Raw genomic sequence first — 24,696 nt, 5'->3', positions numbered from 1 at the left:
CACAACATCCTCAAAAAAAATAAAATACTTGGGAATCAACCTAACAAAAGAGGTGAAAGATTTATACAATGAAAACTACAGAACCCTAAAGAGAGAGATAGAAGAAGATCTTAGAAGATGGAAAAATGTACCCTTTTCATGGATAGGCAGAACCAACATCATCAAAATGGCAATATTACCCAAAGTTCTCTACAGGTTCAATGCAATGCCAATCAAAATCCCAACAGCATTTCTTGTAGAAATAGATAAAGCTATCATGAAATTCATATGGAAAAACAAAAGACCCAGAATAGCAAAAGCAATTCTAAGCAGGAAGTGTGAATCAGAAGGTATAGCGATACCAGATTTCAAACTATATTACAGAGCAATAGTAACAAAAACAGCATGGTACTGGTACCAAAACAGGCAGGTGGACCAATGGTACAGAATAGAGAACACAGAGACCAATCCACAAAATTACAACTTTCTTATATTTGAAAAAGGTGCTAAAAGCATGCAATGGAGGAAGGATAGCATCTTCAACAAATGGTGCTAGGAAAACTGGAAATCCATATGCAACAAAATGAAGCTGAACCCCTTTCTCTCACCATGCACAAAAGTTAATTCAAAATGGATCAAGGAGCTAGATATCAAATCAGAGACTCTGCACCTGATAGAAGAAAAAGTTGGCTCCGATCTACATATTGTGGGGTCGGGCTCCAAATTCCTTAATAGGACACCCATAGCACAACAGTTAACAACTAGAATCAACAAATGGGACTTAATTAAACTAAAAAGTTTTTTTTCTCAGCAAGAGAAACAATAAGAGAGGTAAACAGGGAACCTACATCCTAGGAACAAATTTTTACTCCTCACACTTCAGATAGAGCCCTAATATCCAGAATATACAAAGAACTCAAAAAATTAAACAATAAGATAACAAACAACCCTATCAACAAATGGGCCAAGGACCTGAATAGACACTTCTCAGAGGAGGACATACAATCAATCAATAAGTACATGAAAAAATGCTCACCATCTCTAGCAGTCAAAGAAATGCAAATCAAAACCACCCTAAGATACCATCTCACTCCAGTAAGATTGGCAGCCATTATGAAGTCAAGTAACAATAAGTGCTGGCGAGGATGTGGGGAAAAGGGTACACTTGTACATTGCTGGTGGGACTGCGAATTGGTGCGGTGTATATGCAAAGCAGTATGGAGATTCCTAGGAAAGCTGGGAATGGAACCACCATTTGACCCAGGTATCGCCCTTCTCAAGTCTATTCCCTGAGGACCTTAAAAGAGCATACTATAGGAATACTGCCACATCAATGATCATAGCAGCACAATTCACAATAGCTAGACTTTGGAATCAACCTAGATGCCCTTCAATAGATGAATGGATTAAGAAACTCTGGCATTTATACACAATGGAGTATTACGCAGCACTGAAAAATGACAAAATCATGGATTTTGCAGGGAAATGGATGGGATTAGAGCAGATAATGCTAAGTGAAGCTAGCCAATCCTTAAAAAACAAATGTCAAATGTCTTATTTGATATAAAGAGAACAACTAAGATCAGAACAGGGAAGAAGAGCATGAGGAAAAGATTAACATTAAGCAGAGACGAGTGGGGTAGGAGAAAGGGAGAGAGAAGGGAAACTGTATGGAAATGGAAGGAGACCCTCATTGTTACACAAAATTACACATAAGAGTTTGTGAGAGGAAAGGGAAAAAACAAGGGAGAGAATTAAACAACAGCAGATGGGGTAGAGAGGGAAGGTGAGAGGGAAGGGGAAGGGGGATACTAGGGGATAGGAAAGGTAGAAGAATACAACAGTCATAAATATGGTATTATGTAAAAATGTGGATGTGTAACCGATGTGATTCTGCAACTTGTATTTGGGGTAAAAAATGGGAGTTCATAACCCACTTGAATCAAATGTATGGAAGATGATTTGTCATGAGCTTTGTAATGTTTTGAACAACCAATAAAAAAAGAAATATTCCCCCAAAATTAAAAATCTCCCAACATAAAGACCCACTGAAATGGAAGTACAGGAATTTCCAGAGAAAGATTATTTAAAAACTGATCATCAGATTGTTCAAAGAACTAAAAGAAGAACTAAAGAATGAAATAAGAGAGCATGTACAGGAGGAAAAAAAAAAGACCATTTCACTAATACAAAAAGAAAACAATCAGAACTCCTGGAAATAAAAGACATGATGAAGCAAATTAAAAACTCACTTGAAAGCATCACCAACATATTAGAGTGTATATAAAACAGAACTTGAGCACTTGTAAACAGAACCTGAGGCCTTGAAAAAACAGGATAAATTTGAGTACAACGAATACAAGAAAAAAATAAAACATGATCACAATATATAAGAATGCTGGAACAACATCAAGAGAACAAACTAAGAATCACTGGGATAAAAGAGAACATGGAGATATAAGCTAAAGGGCATTAAGAACACTTTTTAAATGAGACTGTCACAGAAAACATTCGCCATATAAGAAAAGATACAGACACCCATATACAGGAGATGTACCAGACCCAGATAGACCTAACAAGAAGGGAAGTTCTCCAGGACACATCATAATAAAAATGCTCACCACAGCAAATAAGGAAAAAATAATAAAAAGCTGAAATAAAGAACAACATGCACATTTAGAGACAAACCAATTAGACTCACTTCAGACTTCTCTACTCAGACCTTAAAAACAATAAGTGCATGGAACAAAACTTTTCAAGCTCTGAAAGAAAATAACTGCCAACCAAGATTGCTGTACCCATCAAACTTCTTTCATATTTTATGGGGAATAAAAAACCTTCTATGACAAAGAAAAATGAAAAAAATACATGACAACTAAGCATTACAAGACAATGTGAAAATAAATGGCACACAGAAAATCCAAAAGCAAAATCCAAAATTCCCAAATAAATGAAGATCAATAGAAGACAAATCATCTAAATGAGAAACAAGGCAGAATTAAATATAGGAAAAACAAAAATGGCAGAAAACCATAAGCACAACAACACTAAATATAAAGTTTCAACTTCCCAATTCAAAGACACAGATTTGCAGAATTGGTCAAAAGACCAAGAGCCAATCTTTTTTCCTTTTTTGCAAGAAACTCATAGGTAGGGACACTCACAGGCCAAATGTAAAAAGATGAGGAAAAATATTCCATGCAAACTGACTCTGAAAACAGGCCAGAGTAGCCATATTCATATCTGATACAGCTGAATTCAAGCAAAAATTAGTTAAAGGAGGCAATGAGGGGCATTTCATCATAATAAAGGGGACAAAACAACAAGAAGAAATAAGGCTAGTTAATATATATGCCCCAAATTTAATGTACCCTATAACACTTAAAAAATACTCCTAAACATTAAATACTAGAAAGACCTCCATACAATAATACTGGAAAATTTAAACACATCTTTAGCATCAATAGACAGGTTATCAAAGTATAAAATCAATAAAGATATATAGCCAAGCCAAATAATACTATAAATCAAACTGACCTAACAGAATACTTCACCCCAAAACAACTGAATTTACCTTCTTCTCAGAAACTCATGGAATCTCCTCCAAAATATCATTCTAGATCAAACTGTAAATCTAAGCAAATACCAAAAAAGTGATAATACCATGCATCATATCAGACCACAATGGAAATAAAATTAGAATGATAGCAAGAAAAAAACAGACCCACACAAACACATGGATATTAAACAACCGTCTTTGGGGAACGGTACTGTAGATTGAAATCAGGGGCACTCAACCACTGAACCACATCCCCAGCCCTATTTTGTATTTTAGAGACAGGGTCTCACAGAGTTGCTTAGCACCTCGCTTTTGCTGAGGCTGGTTTTGAACTTGTGATCCTCCTTTCTGAACCTTCCAAGCTGCTGGGATTATAGGCATGCGACACCTTGCCCAGCAATAAACAAACATTTTTTAAATGAAGAACAGATCAAAGTAGAAATGAGAGAAGAAATCAAGAAATTCTTAGAAACAAATGAAAATAAAGACACAACATATAAAAATCTCTGGGATAGTATGAAACAGTACTAAGAGGAAAATGTATTATACTGAGTGCATACATTAAAAATATAGAGGTCCCAAAGAAACTTCTGCTCCCCCTCAAAGCCTTAGAAAACAAAGAAAGGAATTCTAAAATAAGAAGAATACAGGAAATAATAAAGATCAGAGCCAAAATTAATGAATTTGAGAATAAAAAACAATAAAGGATCAATGCAACCAAGAGCTGGTTCTTTGAAAACATAAATAAGATTCATAAACCCTTAGTGAAACTACCAAAAGAAAGAGATAGAAGAACCCAAAAATTAGAGATGTCATCAGAAACTATTCAAAAATTATACTATAATAAACAGAAAAATCTACAAGACACTGTCTAATTCCTAGACACATGACCTACCCAAATAGAATTAGGAAGATATAGAACACTTTAACAGAACAGTATCAAGTAATTAAATTGGAACACCAATCAAAAGGCTAAAACAAAAAAAGCACAAGACCAGATGGACTCTGAGCAGAGTTCTATCAGACCATTAAAAAAACTAACAGTAGTCTTCCTCAAATTACTACATGAAATTGAAAGGAAAACTCCAAGATACATTCTATGAAGCCAGTATAACCTGATACCAAAATGACACAAAAAAAAATCATGGAAAGAAAACTAAATACCAATATTGCAAATGCAAAAAATCCTTAGTAAAATACTAGCAAAATGCATTAAAAAACATATTAGGAAGGATAATACACTATGACCGAGTTGACTTTACTCCAGGGATGTAAGGCTGGTTCAATATACACAAATCAATAAATGTAATTTACCACCTAAAGATCAAGAATCATATAATCACTCAATAGATGCCAAAGAGGCATTTGATAAAATTCAGCAATGATTCATGTTAAAAACACTGGAGAAACTAGGAATAAAAGGAACTTGCCTCAAAATTAATAAGACAGTGTACAAGAAACCCATATGCAACATCATACTAAATGGTGGAAAAAAAGAAAGCTTTTTCTCTAAAGTGATGAACAAGACAAGGATGTCCACTCTCACTACTTCTATTCAATATAGTCCTCAAAATTCCATCAAGAACAATCAGGAAAGAGAAGGAAATTACAAGAATACAATTCTTATAATACAATCAAACTTTCACTTTTTGCCAATGACATGTTACTTTATCTAGAAGACACAAAAAAATTCCACCAGAAGACTTCTGGATAAATGAATTTAGCAAAGTGGCAGAATACAAGATTAATACTCATAAATCAACAACTTTTCCGTATTCCAACAGCATGTCAGCTGAGAAAGAAATCAGAAAAACTATCCCCTTTACAATAATTTTTTTAAAAGCCTGGGAATTAATATAATCAAGGAAGTAAAAGAACTCTATAATGAACACTATAAAACATTTGAGATAGAAATTGAAGAAGACCTCAGAAGATGGAAAGACCTACCATTTTCTTGGACATGCAAAATTGATAACTTTAAAATGTCCATACTACCAAAGTAATATACATATTTAATGAAATTCCCATCAAAATCCAAATAAACTTATTTACAGAATTAGAAAAATTACTTCTTAAATTCATTTGCAAGGATAAGAGACCTCTAATAGCCAAAGCAATTCTGAACAAGAAAAGCAATGCAGGAGGCATTATAATACCCAATCTCAAAATTATACTACAGAGCCACAGTAACAAAGCTAGTATGGTACTGTGATCAAAAGAGACATGAAGATCAATGAAACATAATACAAGACATCAAGATAAACCCAAACACTTATAGTCTGATTCTTGATAAAGGTGCCAAAAATGTTATGTTGGAGAAAAGACAATCTGTTTACCAAATGGTACTTGGAGAACTGGATATATACATGTAGAAGAATAAAATAAGATCCTTATCTCTCACCCTGAAAAACACTCAAATCAAAATGGATCAAAGACTTGGTAATTAGACCAGAAACTATGCAATTGTCAGAAGAAAATTAGGGTCAACATGCCATCATATAGGGGCAGGTATCAACTTACTCATTAAGACTCCTGAAGCTTAAGAAATAAAACCAAAACTCAATAATTGGGATGCCATCAAACTAAAAAGCTACCCACCACAAAAAAAAAAGTGAATGAAAAGAGAACATTCAGAATGGGAAAAAAATTTACCACCTATTCTTCTGACAGAAGATTAATATCCAGAATATATATAAAAAATACTTAATGCCAAAAAGCAACCCAATTAATAAATGGATCAAAGAGCTAAACAGAAACTTTTCAAAAGAAAAAACACAAATGGCCAACAAATATATAAAATATGTTCAACATCTCTAGCAATCAGGGAAATGAAGATCAAAACTACACTAAGAATTCATCTCACCCCAATCAGAATGGCAAATATCTAGAACACAAACAACAATAAAGAAATGCTGAAGAGGATATGGGGTAAAAGGTAATATCATGCATTGTTGGTAGAAGCATAAATTAGTATAAGGCAGTGTAGATATTCTTCAAAAACTAAGAATGAAGCCACTATATGAACCAGCTATCCCACTCCTCTATATTTATCTAAAAGAACTTAAGTCATCATACTATAGTGATAAGGCCACTTCAGTGTTTACAGCTGCACAAATCCCAACGGCCAAATTACGGAATCAACTCAGATGCTCACCAACAGATGAATGGATCAGAAAATGTGGCATATATACACAATGGAGTTTTAGGCAGCCATAAGGAAGAATGAAATAATGGCGTTTGCTGGTCAATGGATGAAAATGGAGATTATACTAGGTAAAATAAACCATATTCAAATAATCAAGAGCCAAATGTTTTCTCTCATATGTGGAAGCTAGAGCAAAATAAGGAAAAGAAGGTAGCAGAAGAGGAGACTGGCTATCATAAATAGATCAGTGGAATCAAGAAGGAGAACAAGAAAGGACAGGAAAGGGGTAGAAATATGGAAGGAAATAAATAATAGCCTGTTACGTATGTGAATGTACCAAAATGAATACTATATAAAAATAGACATATATAAAATATATATGCAGGTATATGTATATATGAGTGTATATATAATATAATATAATCAAACATAAATAGACCAATGAGTGAAAGGAAGATCACAGAAGAGAGGAAAAGAAGGAGGGAAGGAAAGAGGGAAGGGACACAGAAAGGGGTAAATGGGGATGATATCAAATTCCTTGTGTGTACTGTTTTGATAAAATTAACCCAAATACTATATATAATTATAATGCTCTAAAAAGCAATATGAAAAGAAAAGAATACAAGAACCATGACCAAAATATATAAGAACTCTGGGGTAACATTAAGAGACCAAATTTAAAAATAATTGGAATCAAACAGGGTAGTGAGAAGCAGGCTAATGGAATGGATGCCCTTTTCAGGGAAATAAAACCAGAAAGTTTCCCAAACCTTGAGAAGGAGATGGAAATATTCAGAACCCTAAATAGACAAGATAAAAAAAAACTCCCATGACACATTATAATTAAAATACCTAATATAAAAAGCAAGGATAAAATTTTTAAAGCCTCCAGAGAAAACAACAGGCTACATTTGTCGAGGCAAGCCAAACATATTTGCTTCTGATTTCTTAGCACAAACCCTAACTTCTAGAAGGTCATGTAATGATGTGCTCCAAACCCTGAAGGAAAATAACTGTCAACCAAGACTGCTAGATCCAACAAAATTATCCTTCAGAATCAAAGATGGAATAAAAATCTTCAAAGATAAGCAAAATCTAAAAGAATTCATGAATATTAAGCCAGCACTATAGGAAATATTAAGAAATACTAAATAAAGAAGAAATCAAAATCAAACTCCTAATTTCACAAATGGACAAAAACTATTTGAAGGATAGATAAGCAAATAAGAAATAAGACCAAACTAAACATCAGAAATAAGATTAAATGGCAGGAATTGATAAACACTCTCTATAATAGCATTGAGTGTAAATAGTACCAATTAGCCAATTAAAAGATAGGCTGGCATAGTGATTTAAAAAACAAAACCCAACCATCTGTTATTTGAAAGAGACTCACTCCACTAGCAAAGATAGCCAGAGACTGAAAGTGAAATAATGTAAATTCACACACTATGCATATAGAGCCTGAAAACAAGCAACAGTAGCTACTTTCCCATCCACTCAAATCAAAGTAAATCAGAAGAGACAAAGAAGGTCACTTCATTCTGGCAAACTGAAGACTCCCAACAATAAGACATAATAATAGTAAACATTTATGCCCCAAACATCAGTCCATCTACTACATAAAACAGACACTAATCAACAAAGACTCAGACTCTAGTACAATAATATTGAGGAATTTCAGCATACCTCTGTCACCAATAAATATGTCATCCAGACAAAAACTCATTAAAGACCCCTCAGACCTAAAAAAAAATATTATAAATCAAATGACTTAACAGAAGTCTATAGAATATTTCATCCAACCATAGCTGAATTCATTTTCTTCTCAGGGGTTCCTGAAAATTCCTCAAAATAGACCACAATTTATCCTACAAAGCAACACTTAGCAAATACCAATAGTTATAGATCACTTCTAACGTCTTATGTGATGATCCTGGAGTAAAATTATAAATCAACATCCAAAAAACTCAAGGAATATTATATAAACAAATGGAGACTGAACAGTAATATACTTTTGAATGATGTATTGGTGATAGAAGATATCAGGGGAGAAATTTAAAAATTCTTAGAATCGAATGATAATAGTGATACAACCTACCATAATATCTGGGACACTATGGAGTTGGTTCTAAGAGGAAAAGTTATAGTTATTACTGCCTACATGAGAAAATCAGAAAGATCCCAAATAAATAACCTAGTGATTCATCTCAAGGTCCTAGAAAAAAAACATAAACCAATTCCAAAATCAGTAAAAGAAAAGAAATAATTAAAAACAGAACAAAAATCAATGAAATAGAAAGTTTAAAAATGCAAAGGATCAATGAAATAGAGAATAAGATAATAAAACAACAAATCAACGAAATTAAGAGTGTTGTTTGAAAAAATAAGCTAGATAAACCCATAGCCAACTACCCACACATTTATAAAATTAGAGATGAAAAAGAAGAAATCATTACAGACATCACAGAAATCTAGGACTATATTAAAAAGACTTTACTGAAACTTATACTTTAATAAATTGAAAAACATAGATTAAATTGCTACATTTCTAGACATAAAATTCAATCAAGAAGATGTAGAGGGCTGGGGCTCAGTGGTAGAGAGCTTGCCTTACATGTGTGAAGCACTGGGTTCAATCCTCAGCACCACATAAAAATAAATAAATAAAGATATCTTAAAATATATATTAAAAAAGAAGATATAGAAAACCTAAACAGACCAATAACAAGGAATAAGATACAAGCAGTAATGAAAAGGCTTCCAACAAAGAAAAGTCCAGGACCAGATAAGATTCTCAACTGAATTCTACTAGACCTTTAAACAAGAACTAATAATGTCAATGCTCCTCAAATTATTTTGTAAACCTGAAAGGGTTATTTTAGTAAGCTTTTCATCACTGTTACCAAAATACTTGACATGAAAAAATTAGAAGAGGATAAATTTATTTCGGTCACATGGCTTCCGAGGGTCTCAAGTCTACAGACAGCCAATTCCATTGCTCTGGGCCCAAGGTAAGACAGCACAAGCAGAGGAACAGAGGAAAGCTGCTCAGCTCACTGCTGAGTCAGAGAAAGAGAAAGATAATGGAGCCATAGCAAACATGGATCTTTGCAGAGTATAACCCCCTTGACCTATTCCTCCAGTAAGGACCCACCTGTCAACAGTTACAACCTGCTTCATTCAAACTAAGATGGACTAATTGGGTTAGAGCTCTCACAATCCAATCATTTTCCTGCTGAACATTTAAGCCATAAAAGTGAAACACTTCCAAATTCATTCTATGAAACCAGTATCACCCTGATAATCAAATCAGATAAGGACAAATCAAGAAAAAAACAATATTCCTAATAAACTTAGATGCAAAAAATTAGCAAATCATATTCAACAACATATTAAGAAGACTGTACATCATGATTAATTTGGTTTCATTCCAGGGAAGCAAGGATAATTTAACATACATAAATCAATAAATGTCATTCACCACATAAATAGAATTAAGGACAAAAAAATCAGTTATCTTGATAAAGAGAAAGCCTTTGACAAAATTCAGCACCCACTTGTGTTAAAAATGCTGAAGAAACTGGCAACACAAGAAACTTACTCAACATCATTAAGGCTATAAAGACAAACCCAAAGCCAACATCACAGTGATTAGGAAAAAAGAGAAAGCATTTCCTTTAAAATCCAGAACAAAAAACAACACAACAATAACAATAACAAAAAAACAATGTCTGTTGTCACCACTCCTAGTCAATATAGTACTAGAAATTCTAGCCAGAACAATCAGGCAAGAAAAGAAAATAAAGTGGATAAAAATGGAAAAGTAAGAAGATAAATTATCACTGATTATAAATGATAGGACTCTATACTTAGAAGATTCAAACGGCTCCAACAGAAGACTGCTAGAACTAATAAATTTAGCAAAGTAGTAGGTAACAATCCCGCTCATAATAGCCTCAAAAAAATATCTAGGAATAAATCTAACCACCAAGATGAAAGACTTCTACAATGAAAACTGTAGAACACTGAATAAAGATATTGATGAAAACACAAGATGAAGAAAAGATTTTCCATCTTGGATAAGCAGAATTAATATTGTTAAAATGGCCATATTAGCAAAAGTAATAGACAACTTCAATGCAATCCCCACCAAAATGCCAATGATATCCTCACAGAACTAGGGGGAAAAGAGTCCTAAAATTACTTTGAAATTGCCACAGCAATTCTAAACTCACCCATAAAGCAATGCTGGAGACATCACAATACTCATGCTAAGTTAAATACTCCAGAATCAGAAAGTCAAGATTCCAATGTTTTCTCTCATATGCAGAAGCTAGAATAAAATAAGGGGAAAAACAGGATTGGGAAATTCCATAAAAATTTTAGAAATATCAATGGAGTAAAGAAAAGTAATGGGAGAAGGGAAAAGGGATAAGAAAAGATTTGGGATGGAGGTAAAATTAACCCAATTATGCCATATACATATATGAATATACCACAGTAAATTCTACCTTTACGTATACCTATAAAGCACTAATCACAAAAACGCTAAATAGAAGGAAGACCAGTAGAATAGAGGAAGGGGAAAAGGAGGAGAGGATGGAAAGAGGAAGTACTGGGGACTGAAATGGAATAAATTACACCCTATGCTTATATGATTATGTAAAAATGAACCCCTATTATGTGTGACTCTACTGGAGTCATTAAAACATTAAAAAATAAATTGGGGTCTGGGGCTGTAGCTAAGTGGCAAAGCCCTTGCCTAGCATTTGTGAGGCACTGGGTTCAATTCTCAGAACCACATAAAAAAATAAACAAAATAAAGGCATGCTGTCCATCTACAACTATAAAAGATTTTTTAATATTTAAATAAATAAATTTTAAATTTATTTAAAATTTATAAGAAAAAATAAATTTTAAATTTTTTAAATTAATATTAGATTTTCTATATACAAAAATAAACTGGCTGATAAAAAATCAGAAAAACAATCTCACAATTTTAGCAGAGAGTTAATTAAACCACACAATTTCAGAGGGTTAATTAAACCACACAATTTCAGAAGTACATTAGCCTAAAGTGAAGAAATTAATGGAATCTAATCTGACAAAAAGAGCTCTGACACTGTTTAGGGTAATGAGATTTAGCTTCTTCATTTTCACCAGTTTATCAAACAACTACAAAGACAAATCACAAAATAATCACATCACAGAGCCTAAACAACTGATTTACATGGAAAAGAACTGAAAAATAGGTATGAGGTTCTGAGTACTTCCCCTTAACTATAAAATGAAATTTTAGTTACTCTGCTGGAGAACCCACATGAACAGATACCTGAGAGTACATGGAGAAACCCAATTAACATATATTGGTGGTACACCTGAGAAGAGATCTCCAACCATCCATGCCAAGATGCCAAAAAAAAAAAATACTCTCGGACATTCTGGCCATTTGAGATCCCAGATGACTATAGCTACAAGATGACCTCACAGGTATCCAAACATCCACCCAGCTGACTCCTCAAACTACAAAATCATGAAGAGATAAAATGTTAGTTTAATCCATTACATTCTATTGTACTTGTTATTTAACAATAGATAAAACAATTATTTTAATATTTTAAAGGTATTATCACTAATGTTTCCCTTGATACCATTTTTAAACAAAACACTGTGAATCAACTTGATACATCAATCACAAACATATAATAACTTCAATGACCAAAGTGATCCCCAAATACTAGTATTGGAAGCAAAGTAGAGGAGTGACCAAGATCAAATATTACTAAGAATAAATTTATAACATGTAATAGCACAAATTAAAGCTTTCTACTCATTTATAAGAGTTCTTATTTATTCAAGTGCTAACCTTTTTGGCAATTCAAGCAAGATTTTAAAAATAAAATGCAAATAGAAACTATTCCCATGTAAGCATTCTTACGACAAAATTAACACCTAAATTGTAGCTCAAAATCAGAAATAGAAGGGGAAAAATTACCTATTGAGCTGTGGTTCTCAACCGGGAGCAATTTTGCCCCCATAATACATTTGGCAATACCTGGATTGCTTTTTCACTGTCACACATAGGGGGAGATAGTTACTGGCATCCAGTTGATAGAAACCATATATGCTGATAAATATCTTAACTACACAAGATAGCCTCCTACACCAAAGAGTTGACTAGCCCAACATGTTAGTCGTGCCAAGAATGAGAAAACTGATTAAAAGAAATTAAAACATGAAGATATTGTTTCACTATAATTATTACCTCAGAAACCAACAACTCGGTGTTCAAAGAGAATACAATTATGCATTTCCAGGTAAATGGATGGAGTTGAAGAATATCATGCTAAATGAAGCAAGCCAATCCCAAAAAACCAAAAGACCAAATGATCTCTCTGATAAGTGGATGCTGATCCATACGAGGGGAAGGGGCATAAGAAAAATGGAAGAACTTTGAATGGGCAAAATGGATGGTGGGGTCGGGAGGGGGAATGGGAGTAGGAAAAATGATGGAATGAGACGGACATCATTATCATAAGTACATGTATGACTGCATGAATGGTGCAACTCTACATCATGTACAAACAGAAATGAAAAGTTGTGTACCACTGGTGTACAATGAATCTAAATGCATTCTGCTGTCATGTATAACTACTAAGAACAAATTTTTAATAAAAGAAAGAAACTAATAAAACAATTTCACTGGCAAAACTGATGGTTAAAACTTGGGACAATTTTTTAATGAAAATAATGTGATAATTCTGTTATTTATTTTGTTATTTATCTACATAAGAAAAAGCATAATACAATGAGTATTAAAATACAGAAACAAGAAAATGAATAATATTAATTATATGAAACAGCTCTCAGAACACACACTGAGCCCGGATCGGATGAATTCAAGCTCCCGTTCGCCTGCTTCCCGCAGACAAACAGCTATGACTCAGCATCAATCCATCCGGCTGAAACAACTGGTCAGCCCTTCTCATCCTACGGAGGTAAATGCCTACCGAGCCTTCATAAGTAGTGGCCAAAGGTTTGAAACGGGGCTTGGGAGAGACAGTAAGGACCCACCTGTTGCATTGGTCGCCCGGCAAAGGGAAACGAACTGTCGCCATTTGCAAGAGACACCACTATGGCAGAGAACTGACGTCATCAGACAGCGGCAGAGGAGATAACTTCATTGAAACCTGCGGCTACAGGTGTGTAATCCCCTAGCCTTCCCTCTCCACACACCGGGGAAACCTTAAGGGCGCCGCCCAGCTCTCCCGGAAGGGCCCCTCCCAGCTCTCCTGTGAGTGCGACAGCCAGCCCGAGGGAATCAGAGGTGGTGCGGGACCCCCAGCCCGGAACTACCGCTCCCAACAGGGCTGACTGCTGAGGTCTCTTTCACCAGCTACCGGGGGAGTGGCTACCAGAAGGCAAGTAAAATTCGCTGAGAATTCTCAGCCCCAAGCTCTACAAACTCAGGGTCTGAGGGAATGGCAAACTGGAAGAGTGTGCCCAGTCGTTCATGAAAACAGGGCTCCCGGGAGCAGCAGACCTGGCGTGTAGCCAGTATTGTGATGAGTGGCACCCGTGAGAGGGGCCTGGCTAGAGGAAAAGTGGGAAGTGACTAGACACAAGAGGAGGCCCTAGACACTCAGGATTGGAGACTCTCCCAGTCTGGGAGGAAGAGCTGCTGCACAGTGATTGGTTCCCGCGTATTGACAGGAGAAACTTGACCTGGTGGGCACAGCGCCACCTACTGGAAAAGAAGTTAATCAAACTCTAAGACTGCATTTATTAGTTTTTTTTTTCTTTTCTCTTTTTTTTTTGATTTGGGTTTTTCTTTCATTTTCATTTTTCGTTCTTGTTGTTTTTCTAATTTTTTAAAAATTTTTAAAAAATTTTTTTTCTTCTAATTTTAATTTTAATTTTTTTATTATTATTATTATTTTTTAATTTTTTTTCTTTTTTTATTTCCTGTTTTTTTCTTATTTTGTCTTTTCATTTTTCTTATCCCCCCTTCCTTGAATTCTACCTGCTTACTCTCATTCTCTTTAGTGACTTCTTCCCTTCCCTTCTAATACCCTTCCTCCCAAGCATCAAATAAATTTATAGGAGTAAACAGTAACTCAGCAGTCAAACAGAACAAGAAGTAACATGAGCAGCTTCAAAAATCAAGGAAGAAAAGGAGTACAAACAATGCAGGACAGCCTAAATATTCAGGAGGACCAAGAGTCATCAGAAAAATGGTCATATAAAGAACTCAAGGAACACCTTAGACAGATGGAATGGAACCTTAAAGAGGATACAAGACAGCAAATTCAAGCAGCGAAAGAACACATTGAGAATGAATTACATAAACAGATAAAAGAAGAAGTTAAGCATCTTTATCAGGAGATAGAGATTATAAAAAATAATCAAACAATAATTCTAGAAATGAAGGAAATGATAAACCAAATTAAAAACTCAATTGAGAATATCACTAACAGAGTGGAGCAAGTAGAAGCCAGAACGTCAGATAATGAAGACAAAATATATCATCTTGAAAAGAGTCTAACCAACTCAGAAAGGCTGGTAAAAAATCACGAGAAAAACATCCAAGAGTTATGGGATAACATAAAAAAACCAAACTTACGAGTCATCGGGATAGAAGAAGGTACAGAGATTCAAACCAAAGGAATGAGTAACCTGCTGAATGAAATAATTACAGAAAACGTTCCAGAAATAAAAAAGGAAACAGATATACAAATTGAAGATGCATACAGGACACCGAGCACACAAAATCACAGTAGACCAAGGCCAAGACACATTGTTATGAAGATATCCAATATACAGAACAAAGAGAAAATATTAAAAGCTACAAGAGAAAGGAGACAGATTACATTCAGGGGTAAAGCAATAAGGTTAACAACGGATATTTCATCACAGACACTGAAAGCAAGAAGGTCATGGAACAATGTATTTCAAACACTGAAAGACAATGGATGCCAACCAAGAATTCTGTATCCAGCAAAATTAAGCTTCAGGTACGACAACGAAATAAAAATCTTTCATGATAAACAAAAGTTAAAAGAATTTGCAGCCAGAAAACCAGCATTGCAAAGCATTTTGAGCAAAACACTACACGAGGAAGAAATGAAAAACAATAACCAAAACCATCAGTGGGAAGTGCCTCAGTAAAGACAGAGGGCGAGGGGAAAGATAATCATGGAGAAACAAACTAAATTTTTTTAAAAAAGGATAAACACTCAAACATGGATGGAAGTACAAACCATATATCAATAGTAACTCTGAATGTTAATGGCTTAAACTCTCCAATAAAGAGACATAGGCTGGTATCATGGATTAAAAAAACAAATCCAACAATATGCTGCCTCCAGGAGACACATCTGATTGGAAAAGGCATACACAGGCTCAAGGTAAAAGGTTGGGAAAAAATATACCACGCACACAGTCCTCGTAAGCAAGCAGGGGTGGCCATCCTCATATCGAATAAAATCGACTTCAAGACTAAGTTAATCAAAAGGGATAAGGAAGGACATTATATACTGTTAAAAGGAACCATTCACCAACAAGACATAACAATTATCAATATTTATGCACCAAATAATGGTGCTGCGACATTCATAAAACAAATTCTCCTCAAGTTCAAGAAACAAATAGACCACAACACAATAATTATGGGTGACTTCAACACACCTCTCTCACCATTGGACAGATCCTCCAAACAAATTTGAATAAAGAAACTATAGAACTCAATAACACAATCAATAACCTAGACTTAACTGACATACATAGAATATATCAACCATCATCAAATGGATATACTTTTTTCTCAGCAGCACATGGATCCTTCTCAAAAATAGACCATATATTATGCCATAGGGCAACCCTCAGTAAATATAAGGGGTGGAGATAATACCATGCATTTTATCTGATCATAATGGAATGAAACTGGAAATCAATGATAAAAGAAGGAAGGAAAAATCCTACATCACATGGAAAATGAACAATATGTTACTGAATGATCAATGGGTTACAGAAGACATAAAGGAGGAAATCAAAAAATTCTTAGAGATAAATGAAAATACAGACACAACATATCGGAATCTATGGGACACATTGAAAGCAGTTTTAAGAGGGAAATTCATCGCCTGGTGGTCATTCCTCAAAAAAAGAAAAAACCAACACATAAATGAGCTCACACTTCATCTCAAAGCCCAAGAAAAGGAAGAGCAAACCAACATCAAATGTAGCAGAAGGCAAGAAATAATTAAAATCAGAGTGGAAATCAATGAAATTGAAACAAAAGAAACTATTGAAAAAATTAACAAAACTAAAAGTTGGTTCTTCGAAAAAATAAATAAGATCGACAGACCTTTAGCCATGCTAACGAAGAGAAGAAGAGAGAGAACTCAAATTACCAACATACGGGATGAAAAAGGCAATATCACAACAGACACTACAGAAATACAGAAGACAATTAGAAATTATTTTGAAAACCTATATTCCAATAAAATAGAAGACAGTGAAGACATCAATAAATTTCTTAAGTCATATGATTTGCCCAGACTGAGTCAGGAGGATACACACAATTTGAACAGACCAATATCAATGGATGAAATTGAAGAAGCCATCAAAAGACTACCAACCAAGAAAAGCCCAGGACCGGATGGGTATACAGCGGAGTTATACAAAACCTTTAAAGAAGAATTAATACCAATACTTTTCAAGTTATTTCAGGAAATAGAAAAAGAGGGAGCTCTTCCAAATTCATTCTATGAGGCCAACATCACCCTGATTCCGAAACCAGACAAAGACACCTCAAAGAAAGAAAACTACAGACCAATATCTCTAATGAACCTAGATGCAAAAATCCTCGATAAAATTCTGGTGAATCGAATACAAAAACACATCAAAAAAATTGTGCACCATGATCAAGTAGGATTCATCCCTGGGATGCAAGGATGGTTCAACATATGGAAATCAATAAATGTTATTCACCACATCAATAGACTTAAAGATAAGAAGAATATGATCATCTCGATAGATGCAGAGAAAGCATTTGACAAAGGACAGCATCCCTTTATGTTCAAAACAGTAGAAAAACTAGGGATAACAGGAACTTACCTTGACATTGTAAAAGCTATCTATGCTAAGCTTCAGGCTAGCATCATTCTGAATGGACAAAAGTTGAAGGCATTCCCTCTAAAATCCGGAACAAGACAGGGATGCCCTCTCTCACCACTTCTATTTAATTTAGTCCTTGAAACACTGGCCAGAGCAATCAGACAGACAAAAGAAATTAAAGGCATAAAAATAAGAAAAGAAGAACTTAAATTATCACTATTTGCAGAAGACATGATTCTATACCTAGAAGATCCAAAAGGGTCTACAAAGAAACTACTAGAACTAATAAATGAATTCAGCAAAGTGGCAGGATATAAAATCAACACGCATAAATCAAAGGCATTTCTGTATATCAGTGACAAAACTTCTGAAACGGAAATGAGGAAAAACACTCCATTCACAATATCCTCAAAGAAAATAAAATACTTGGGAATCAACCTAACAAAAGAGGTGAAAGATTTATACAATGAAAACTACAGAACCCTAAAGAGAGAAGTAGAAGAAGATCTTAGAAGATGGAAAAATATACCCTGTTCATGGATAGGCAGAACTAACATCATCAAAATGGCGATATTACCAAAAGTTCTCTATAGGTTTAATGCAATGCCAATCAAAATCCCAATGGCATTTCTTGTAGAAATAGAGAAAGCAATCATGAAATTCATATGGAAAAACAAAAGACCCAGAATAGCAAAAGCAATTCTAAACAGGAAGTGTGAATCAGGCGGTATAGGGATACCAGATTTCAAACTATATTACAGAGCAATAGTCACAAAAACAGCATGGTACTGGTACCAAAACAGGCAGGTGGACCAATGGTACAGAATAGAGGACACAGAGACTAATCCACAAAGTTACAACTATCTTATATTTGATAAAGGGGCTAAAAGCATGCAATGGAGGAAGGATAGCATCTTCAACAAATGGTGTTGGGAAAACTGGAAATCCATATGCAACAAAATGAAACTGAATCCCTTTCTCTCGCCATGCGCAAAAGTTAATTCAAAATGGATCAAGGAGCTTGATATCAAATCAGAGACTCTGCATCTGATAGAAGAAAAAGTTGGCTCCGATCTACATATTGTGGGGTCGGGCTCCAAATTCCTTAATAGGACACCCATAGCACAAGAGTTAATAACAAGAATCAACAAATGGGACTTAATTAAACTTAAAGTTTTTTCTCAGCAAGAGAAACAATAAGAGAGGTAAATAGGGAGCCTACATCCTGGGAACAAATTTTTACTCCTCACACTTCAGATAGAGCCCTAATATCCAGATTATACAAAGAACTCAAAAAATTAGGCAATAAGATAACAAATAACCCAATCAACAAATGGGCCAAGGACCTGAACAGACACTTCTCAGAGGACATACAATCAATCAACAAGTACTTGAAAAAATGCTCACCATCTCTAGCAGTCAGAGAAATGCAAATCAAAACCACCCTAAGATACCATCTCACTCCAGTAAGATTGGCAGCCACTATGAAGTCAAACAACAAAAAGTGCTGGCGAGGATGTGGGGAAAGGGGTACTCTTGTACATTGCTGGTGGGACTGCAAATTGGTGCGGCCAATTTGGAAAGCAGTTTGGAGATTCCTGGGAAAGCTGGGAATGGAACCACCATTTGTCCCTGCTATTGCCCTTCTCGGACTATTCCCTGAAGACCTTAAAAGAGCATGCTACAGGGATACTGCCACATCGATGTTCATAGCAGCACAATTCACAATAGCTAGACTGTGGAACCAACCCAGATGCCCTTCAATAGATGAATGGATAAAAAAAATGTGGCATCTATACACAATGGAGTACTATGCAGCAATAAAAAATGACAAAATCATAGAATTTGCAGGGAAATGGATGGCACTATGGCAGATTATGCTTAGTGAAGCTAGCCAATCCCTAAAAAACAAATACCAAATGTCTTATTTGATATAATGAGAGCAACTATGAACAGAGCAGGGAGGAAGAGCAGGAAGAAAAGAGTAACATTAAACAGAGACATGAGATGGGAGGGAAAGGGAGAGAAAAGGGAAATTGCATGGAAATGAAGGGAGACCCTCATTGCTATACAAAATTACATATAAGAGGTTGTGAGGGGAATGGGAAAATAAACAAGGAGAGAAATGAATTAAAGTAGATGGGGTAGAGAGAGAAGATGGGAGGGGAGGGGAGGAGGGATAGTAGGGGATAGGAAAGGTAGCAGAATACAACAATTACTAATAGGGCATTATGTAAAATTGTGGATGTGTAACCGACGTGATTCTGCAATCCGCATTTGGGGTAAAATTGGGGGTTCATAACCCACTTCAATCTAATGTATGAAATATGATATGTCAAGAGCTTTGTAATGTTGTGAACAACCAATAAAAAAATAGAAAAAAATAAATAAATAAAAGAGTATCTACAAAAAAAATATATGAAAGAATTAAGCAGAAAGAATGTTTTACAAATGCATTATACTGAAGAAGAATGTTCCTAATGGTATTATAACTGTTAGTTAAAATATATTTTATTTGATCAAATTACCAATTATATAAACACATAAAACCTAGAACACTAAATTAGTATCATACACCAATATCTCATTTAGATTCAAATTTAACAAGAATATCAGGATCAACCAATGTCTAATTAGACATTATTTGACTGTTTTTAAATTTGGTATTAGTAGAAATAAATTCATCTAACTAGTCACATTATTATTTTGGCATTGCCTGGATTGCTTCAAATTCCAAGGAACTAGTCCTATAAATAATTCAATTTACTTTTTGTCAAATATTTGAAAGAAAAACAATTTAAAACTTAAATAGGCCTGCCTCTTCAAGTTAAGTTTTATAACTATGATCACATTTGCATTTTCTGTCCTTTCAGAAAAATTATTTTAATATTCCTGAATCAGAGAAAAGTCTGGTACAGTTGTGTAGAGGAAAAATATGTTTGTGGCCACTATAAAAGACTTAAGAGATAGATCAGTAAGAGTTGTTATTTTACCAAACATACTTAGACATCTCCCTCTGGAATTAAAAAAGCTAACAAACATTTCATTACCTTTACATTTGGCTTCTTTGTTGACACTCCTCTGTACCAACCTAAAAGAAAGCATACAAAGGATATTAAAATCATATTTTTGTCTTTTTTGTAAGAGACTGAATATACTATTTTTAGAAAAAATAAATTAATACAAGCTTTCCTTTACATACCAGCATAAATTCATTAGAATCTAGAGTTATCCTAGTAACTTCCTTCAAAAGGAATAATTTTATTGTTACTACAGTCCAATTTTCATCACAGGGTGCACACCCCTTTTAATGAATAAGAAAAAGTTATTATACGTAACTCTACTGCACCAAAAAATCCCAGATAAATATATTAAAGGCAAAGAAATTCCAAAAACATTGAGTGGTTTTGTTGCAAACAGGAGTATAACACAGACTTTCATTTCCTGAACTCATTCAATCTTATATGCAGTATACTATACTACTCTCATTTCTTTGCCTTCTAGTTATTAAAGGCAACATCCCTGACAGTCCAGGTACTTACTTATTACTTTTCCTCTCCCCTGCCCTCACTTAACTCCTTTAAGCATTCATACATAGCAATGCTAACAAAATTTCCAATTACATGATACAAACAATTTTCAGGGAAAAGAAAATTATATTACCACATTTTCTCAATGCCAAGCTATCATATTTTTTGTTTGGCTTTTGTTTTGGGGGTACTGGGGACTGAACTCAGGGGCAACCACTGAGCCACATCCACTCAACCACTGAGCCACATCCCAGCCTAGTTTGTATTTTATTTAGAGACAGGGTCTCAATGAGTTGCTTAGCACCTCGCCATTGCTGAGGTTGGCTTTGAACTTGCAATCTTCCCCTCTCTGCTTACAAGCCCCTTGGATTACAGGAATACGCCACCATGCCCAGCAATTCCAATCAGTTCTTTTCAGAGCTCTGCTATGGTTTCATTAATAGGGTTTAAGAAAGCAGTTCCTGCATTTAGGAGGGCAAGCCAAGAGCTGTATGTTTAAAGGAGGAAGATGGAGAAAAAGGAGTAAAGATTATTAACAACAGCTAATATTACATAAAACTTATTGATCTTTTTTTTTCTTTTATTGGTATCAGGAATTGAACTCAGAGGCACTTAACCACTCAGTCATTTCTTTTTCTTTTTTTTTTTTTTTTTGAGAGAGAGAGAGAGAGATTTTTTAATATTTTTTTTTTTTTAGTTTTTCGGTGGACACAACATCTTTTTGTTTGTATGTGGTGCTGAGGATCAAACCTGGGCCGCACGCATGCCAGGCTAGCTCACTACTGTTTGAGCTACATCCCCAGCACCTCAGTTTTTATTTTGAGACAGGTTCTCCCTAAGTTGCTTAGGACCTCATTAAGTTACTGAGGCTGGCCTTGAACTTGTAATCCTCATGTCTCAGCCTCCCAAGCCTTTTATACTGAAATTGAAAGCTTATTCTCTGTATTTGGTTTAAGTCTTGTAACAAAACTATGAGGAAAAGAATCAATTACTTCTCCCCTGAAACAATAAAAGAAAAGAAACCTTCCTTTCTTTATAGGGCAACTGCTGAGATAATAAGTTTCATTAACTCATTTTACACACTAAATTTCAATTTATTTTCTTAAAAAGTGACAATTTTTTTCAATATGATAACTTTACAGATAATTAAGAAACATAATGACATCAGAATGATTTGCAGAGTAAGGCTCTCCAAAAAGCCCTTTTTCAATAAAGTCACAAGAATACTACAAAGCTACTGTAGTTAATGCAGTGGGCTACTAATGAAAGAATGGGCAAAATGATCTATAGGATTAAACAGAGCATCCAGAAATAGCCCAACATAAACTGATCTTTGACAAAGGAGCAAAAGAAATACAATAAGGGGGGGGAAAAGCAATGTTTTCAACAAATGGTGCTACAACAACTAAACAACTAAACATACCCACACAAAAAATAAATGTGGATACATACCATATACCAGTCACAAAAACTGACTCAAAATGTATAATAGATATAAATGTAAAATGTAAAACCACAAAACTCCCAGATAATAACAGGAGAAAATCTAGGTGACAACTGGGTATGGTGATGACTTTTTAGATATAAAAATCAAAGGCATGATTCACAAATTCTTTAGTAAGTTGGACTATATGTTAACTAAAAAGTCTGCTCTGTGAAAGAAACTATCAAGAGAATGAGAAGACAAACCACTAATTAGGAGAAAATGTTTATAAAACACACATCTGATAAAGGACTGTTAGCCAAAATACGCAAAGAACCCTTAAAATTCAACATTTAAGAAAATACACAATTCAATTTAAAAACAGGTAAAATACCTGAACAGACACCTCACCAAAGACACCACACAACTATGGCAATAAGAATATGGGGGTGGGGGTAGCTCTTAAACATTGAGATACCACTACTCACCTATAAGAATGGCCCAAATCAGGAAATACTGACACCACCCAATGCTGTTGAGGATGTAGAACAACAGGAACTTTCATTCATTGTTGAGAATGCAAAATGGTAAAGGCACTTTGGAAGACAACTTGAAGGTTTCTTAAACAACTAAACATAATCTTACAATAGGATCAGCAATTCACTCCTTGATATTTACCCAAATGTGTTGAAAACATATGTGCACATACACACACAGAAAAAAAACTACAAATGGGTATTTCCAGATCATAATTGCCAAAACCTGAAAGTAACCAATATGTACTCTTTAGTAGGTGAATTTACATAAACTATGGTACATCAACATCAATATAAAGGAAAGTTATAAGGTGATATAAATATGCGACTTATAAAGCAATGAAAAGATATGTAGGAACCTTAAATGTGTATTGTTCATGCCCTTAATACTATGTACTGGGGAAGAAAGCCTGACCATTCTCCCTGACCCACTTCTCCTGATCCGTGGAAAGCTCTAATTTAAGATTTAAAAAACTTTTTTTCATCTTCATGAGATGCTACCATAATGAATGAGGGTTATGAGAACTGTACACAGTGAACATCAGTCATCCATTTTCCTATTGTTGTTAACATGTATTATTGTACATGTTAATGAGGTTCAGTATGATAATTTTATACATGAACATAGCATGCACTGACCAAATCCAACCTCCCTTTTTTAACCTTCCCACAACAGAGATTCCCAATGTCTAGTTGACCCTATTCTACTTTCAGGTTGACGTTTTTAGCTTCCATATTTGAGAGAGAACATGCAGAATTTGCCTTTCTGTGGCTTGTTTCATTTAACATTATATGTTCCAGTTCCACACATTTTACTGCAAATGACAGGATTTCATTCTTCTTTATGGCTGAATAACATTCCACTGTATATAGGTGCCATATTTTCTTTATCCATCCATCTGTTGATGGGTACCCAGGCTGATTACATATCTTAGTTATTGTGAATATCACATCAATAAACATTGGCATACAGGTATCTTCTTGGTATGCTGGTTTCATCCCTTTTGGACATATAGCTAGCAGTGAAACACCTGGACTGTATTATATTATAGTTCTATTTTTAGTGTTTTGAGGAACTGCCATAATGATTAATTTACATTTCTACCAAACATTTTCTGTTTTTAGTAACAAAAAATGTTGTTATGTAATTATGTTCTGTCTCCATGATTGTTAATGATATATGGGCATTTTTCATATACTTATTGACCATTTGTATTTCCTCCTTTTATAAGGGCATATTCAGCTCATTTGTCATCTTCCCTATTTGGTTTATTTGGGTTTTTGTTGTTACTTTCTTTGAGTTCCTTATATATTCTAGATATTAGCCATTTGTCAGATGAAGAGTTGTCAAATATTTTCTGAAATTCACTGTTAATTGTTTAGTGTACATAAGCTTTTTAGCT

General features: G+C 34.6%; 1 protein-coding gene across 1 annotated transcript in view; it reads right to left on the bottom strand.

Moving 5' to 3' along the window:
• DOCK3 (dedicator of cytokinesis 3) overlaps window positions 1-24,696 on the bottom strand; it is a 695,231-nt gene that overhangs the window by 514,104 nt on the left and 156,431 nt on the right. The window contains exon 3 of the mRNA XM_081301421.1: window positions 20,855-20,895. Within this exon, the coding sequence (XP_081157547.1) occupies window positions 20,855-20,895 (41 nt within the window). The remainder of the gene's footprint in view (window positions 1-20,854; window positions 20,896-24,696) is intronic.

Source organism: Spermophilus citellus, assembly GCF_964194105.1.
Source record: "Spermophilus citellus genome assembly, chromosome: 7".
NCBI lineage: Eukaryota > Metazoa > Chordata > Mammalia > Rodentia > Sciuridae > Spermophilus > Spermophilus citellus.
Note: the sequence above shows the minus strand (reverse complement) of the source record. Positions and strands in the feature narration are given on the sequence as shown.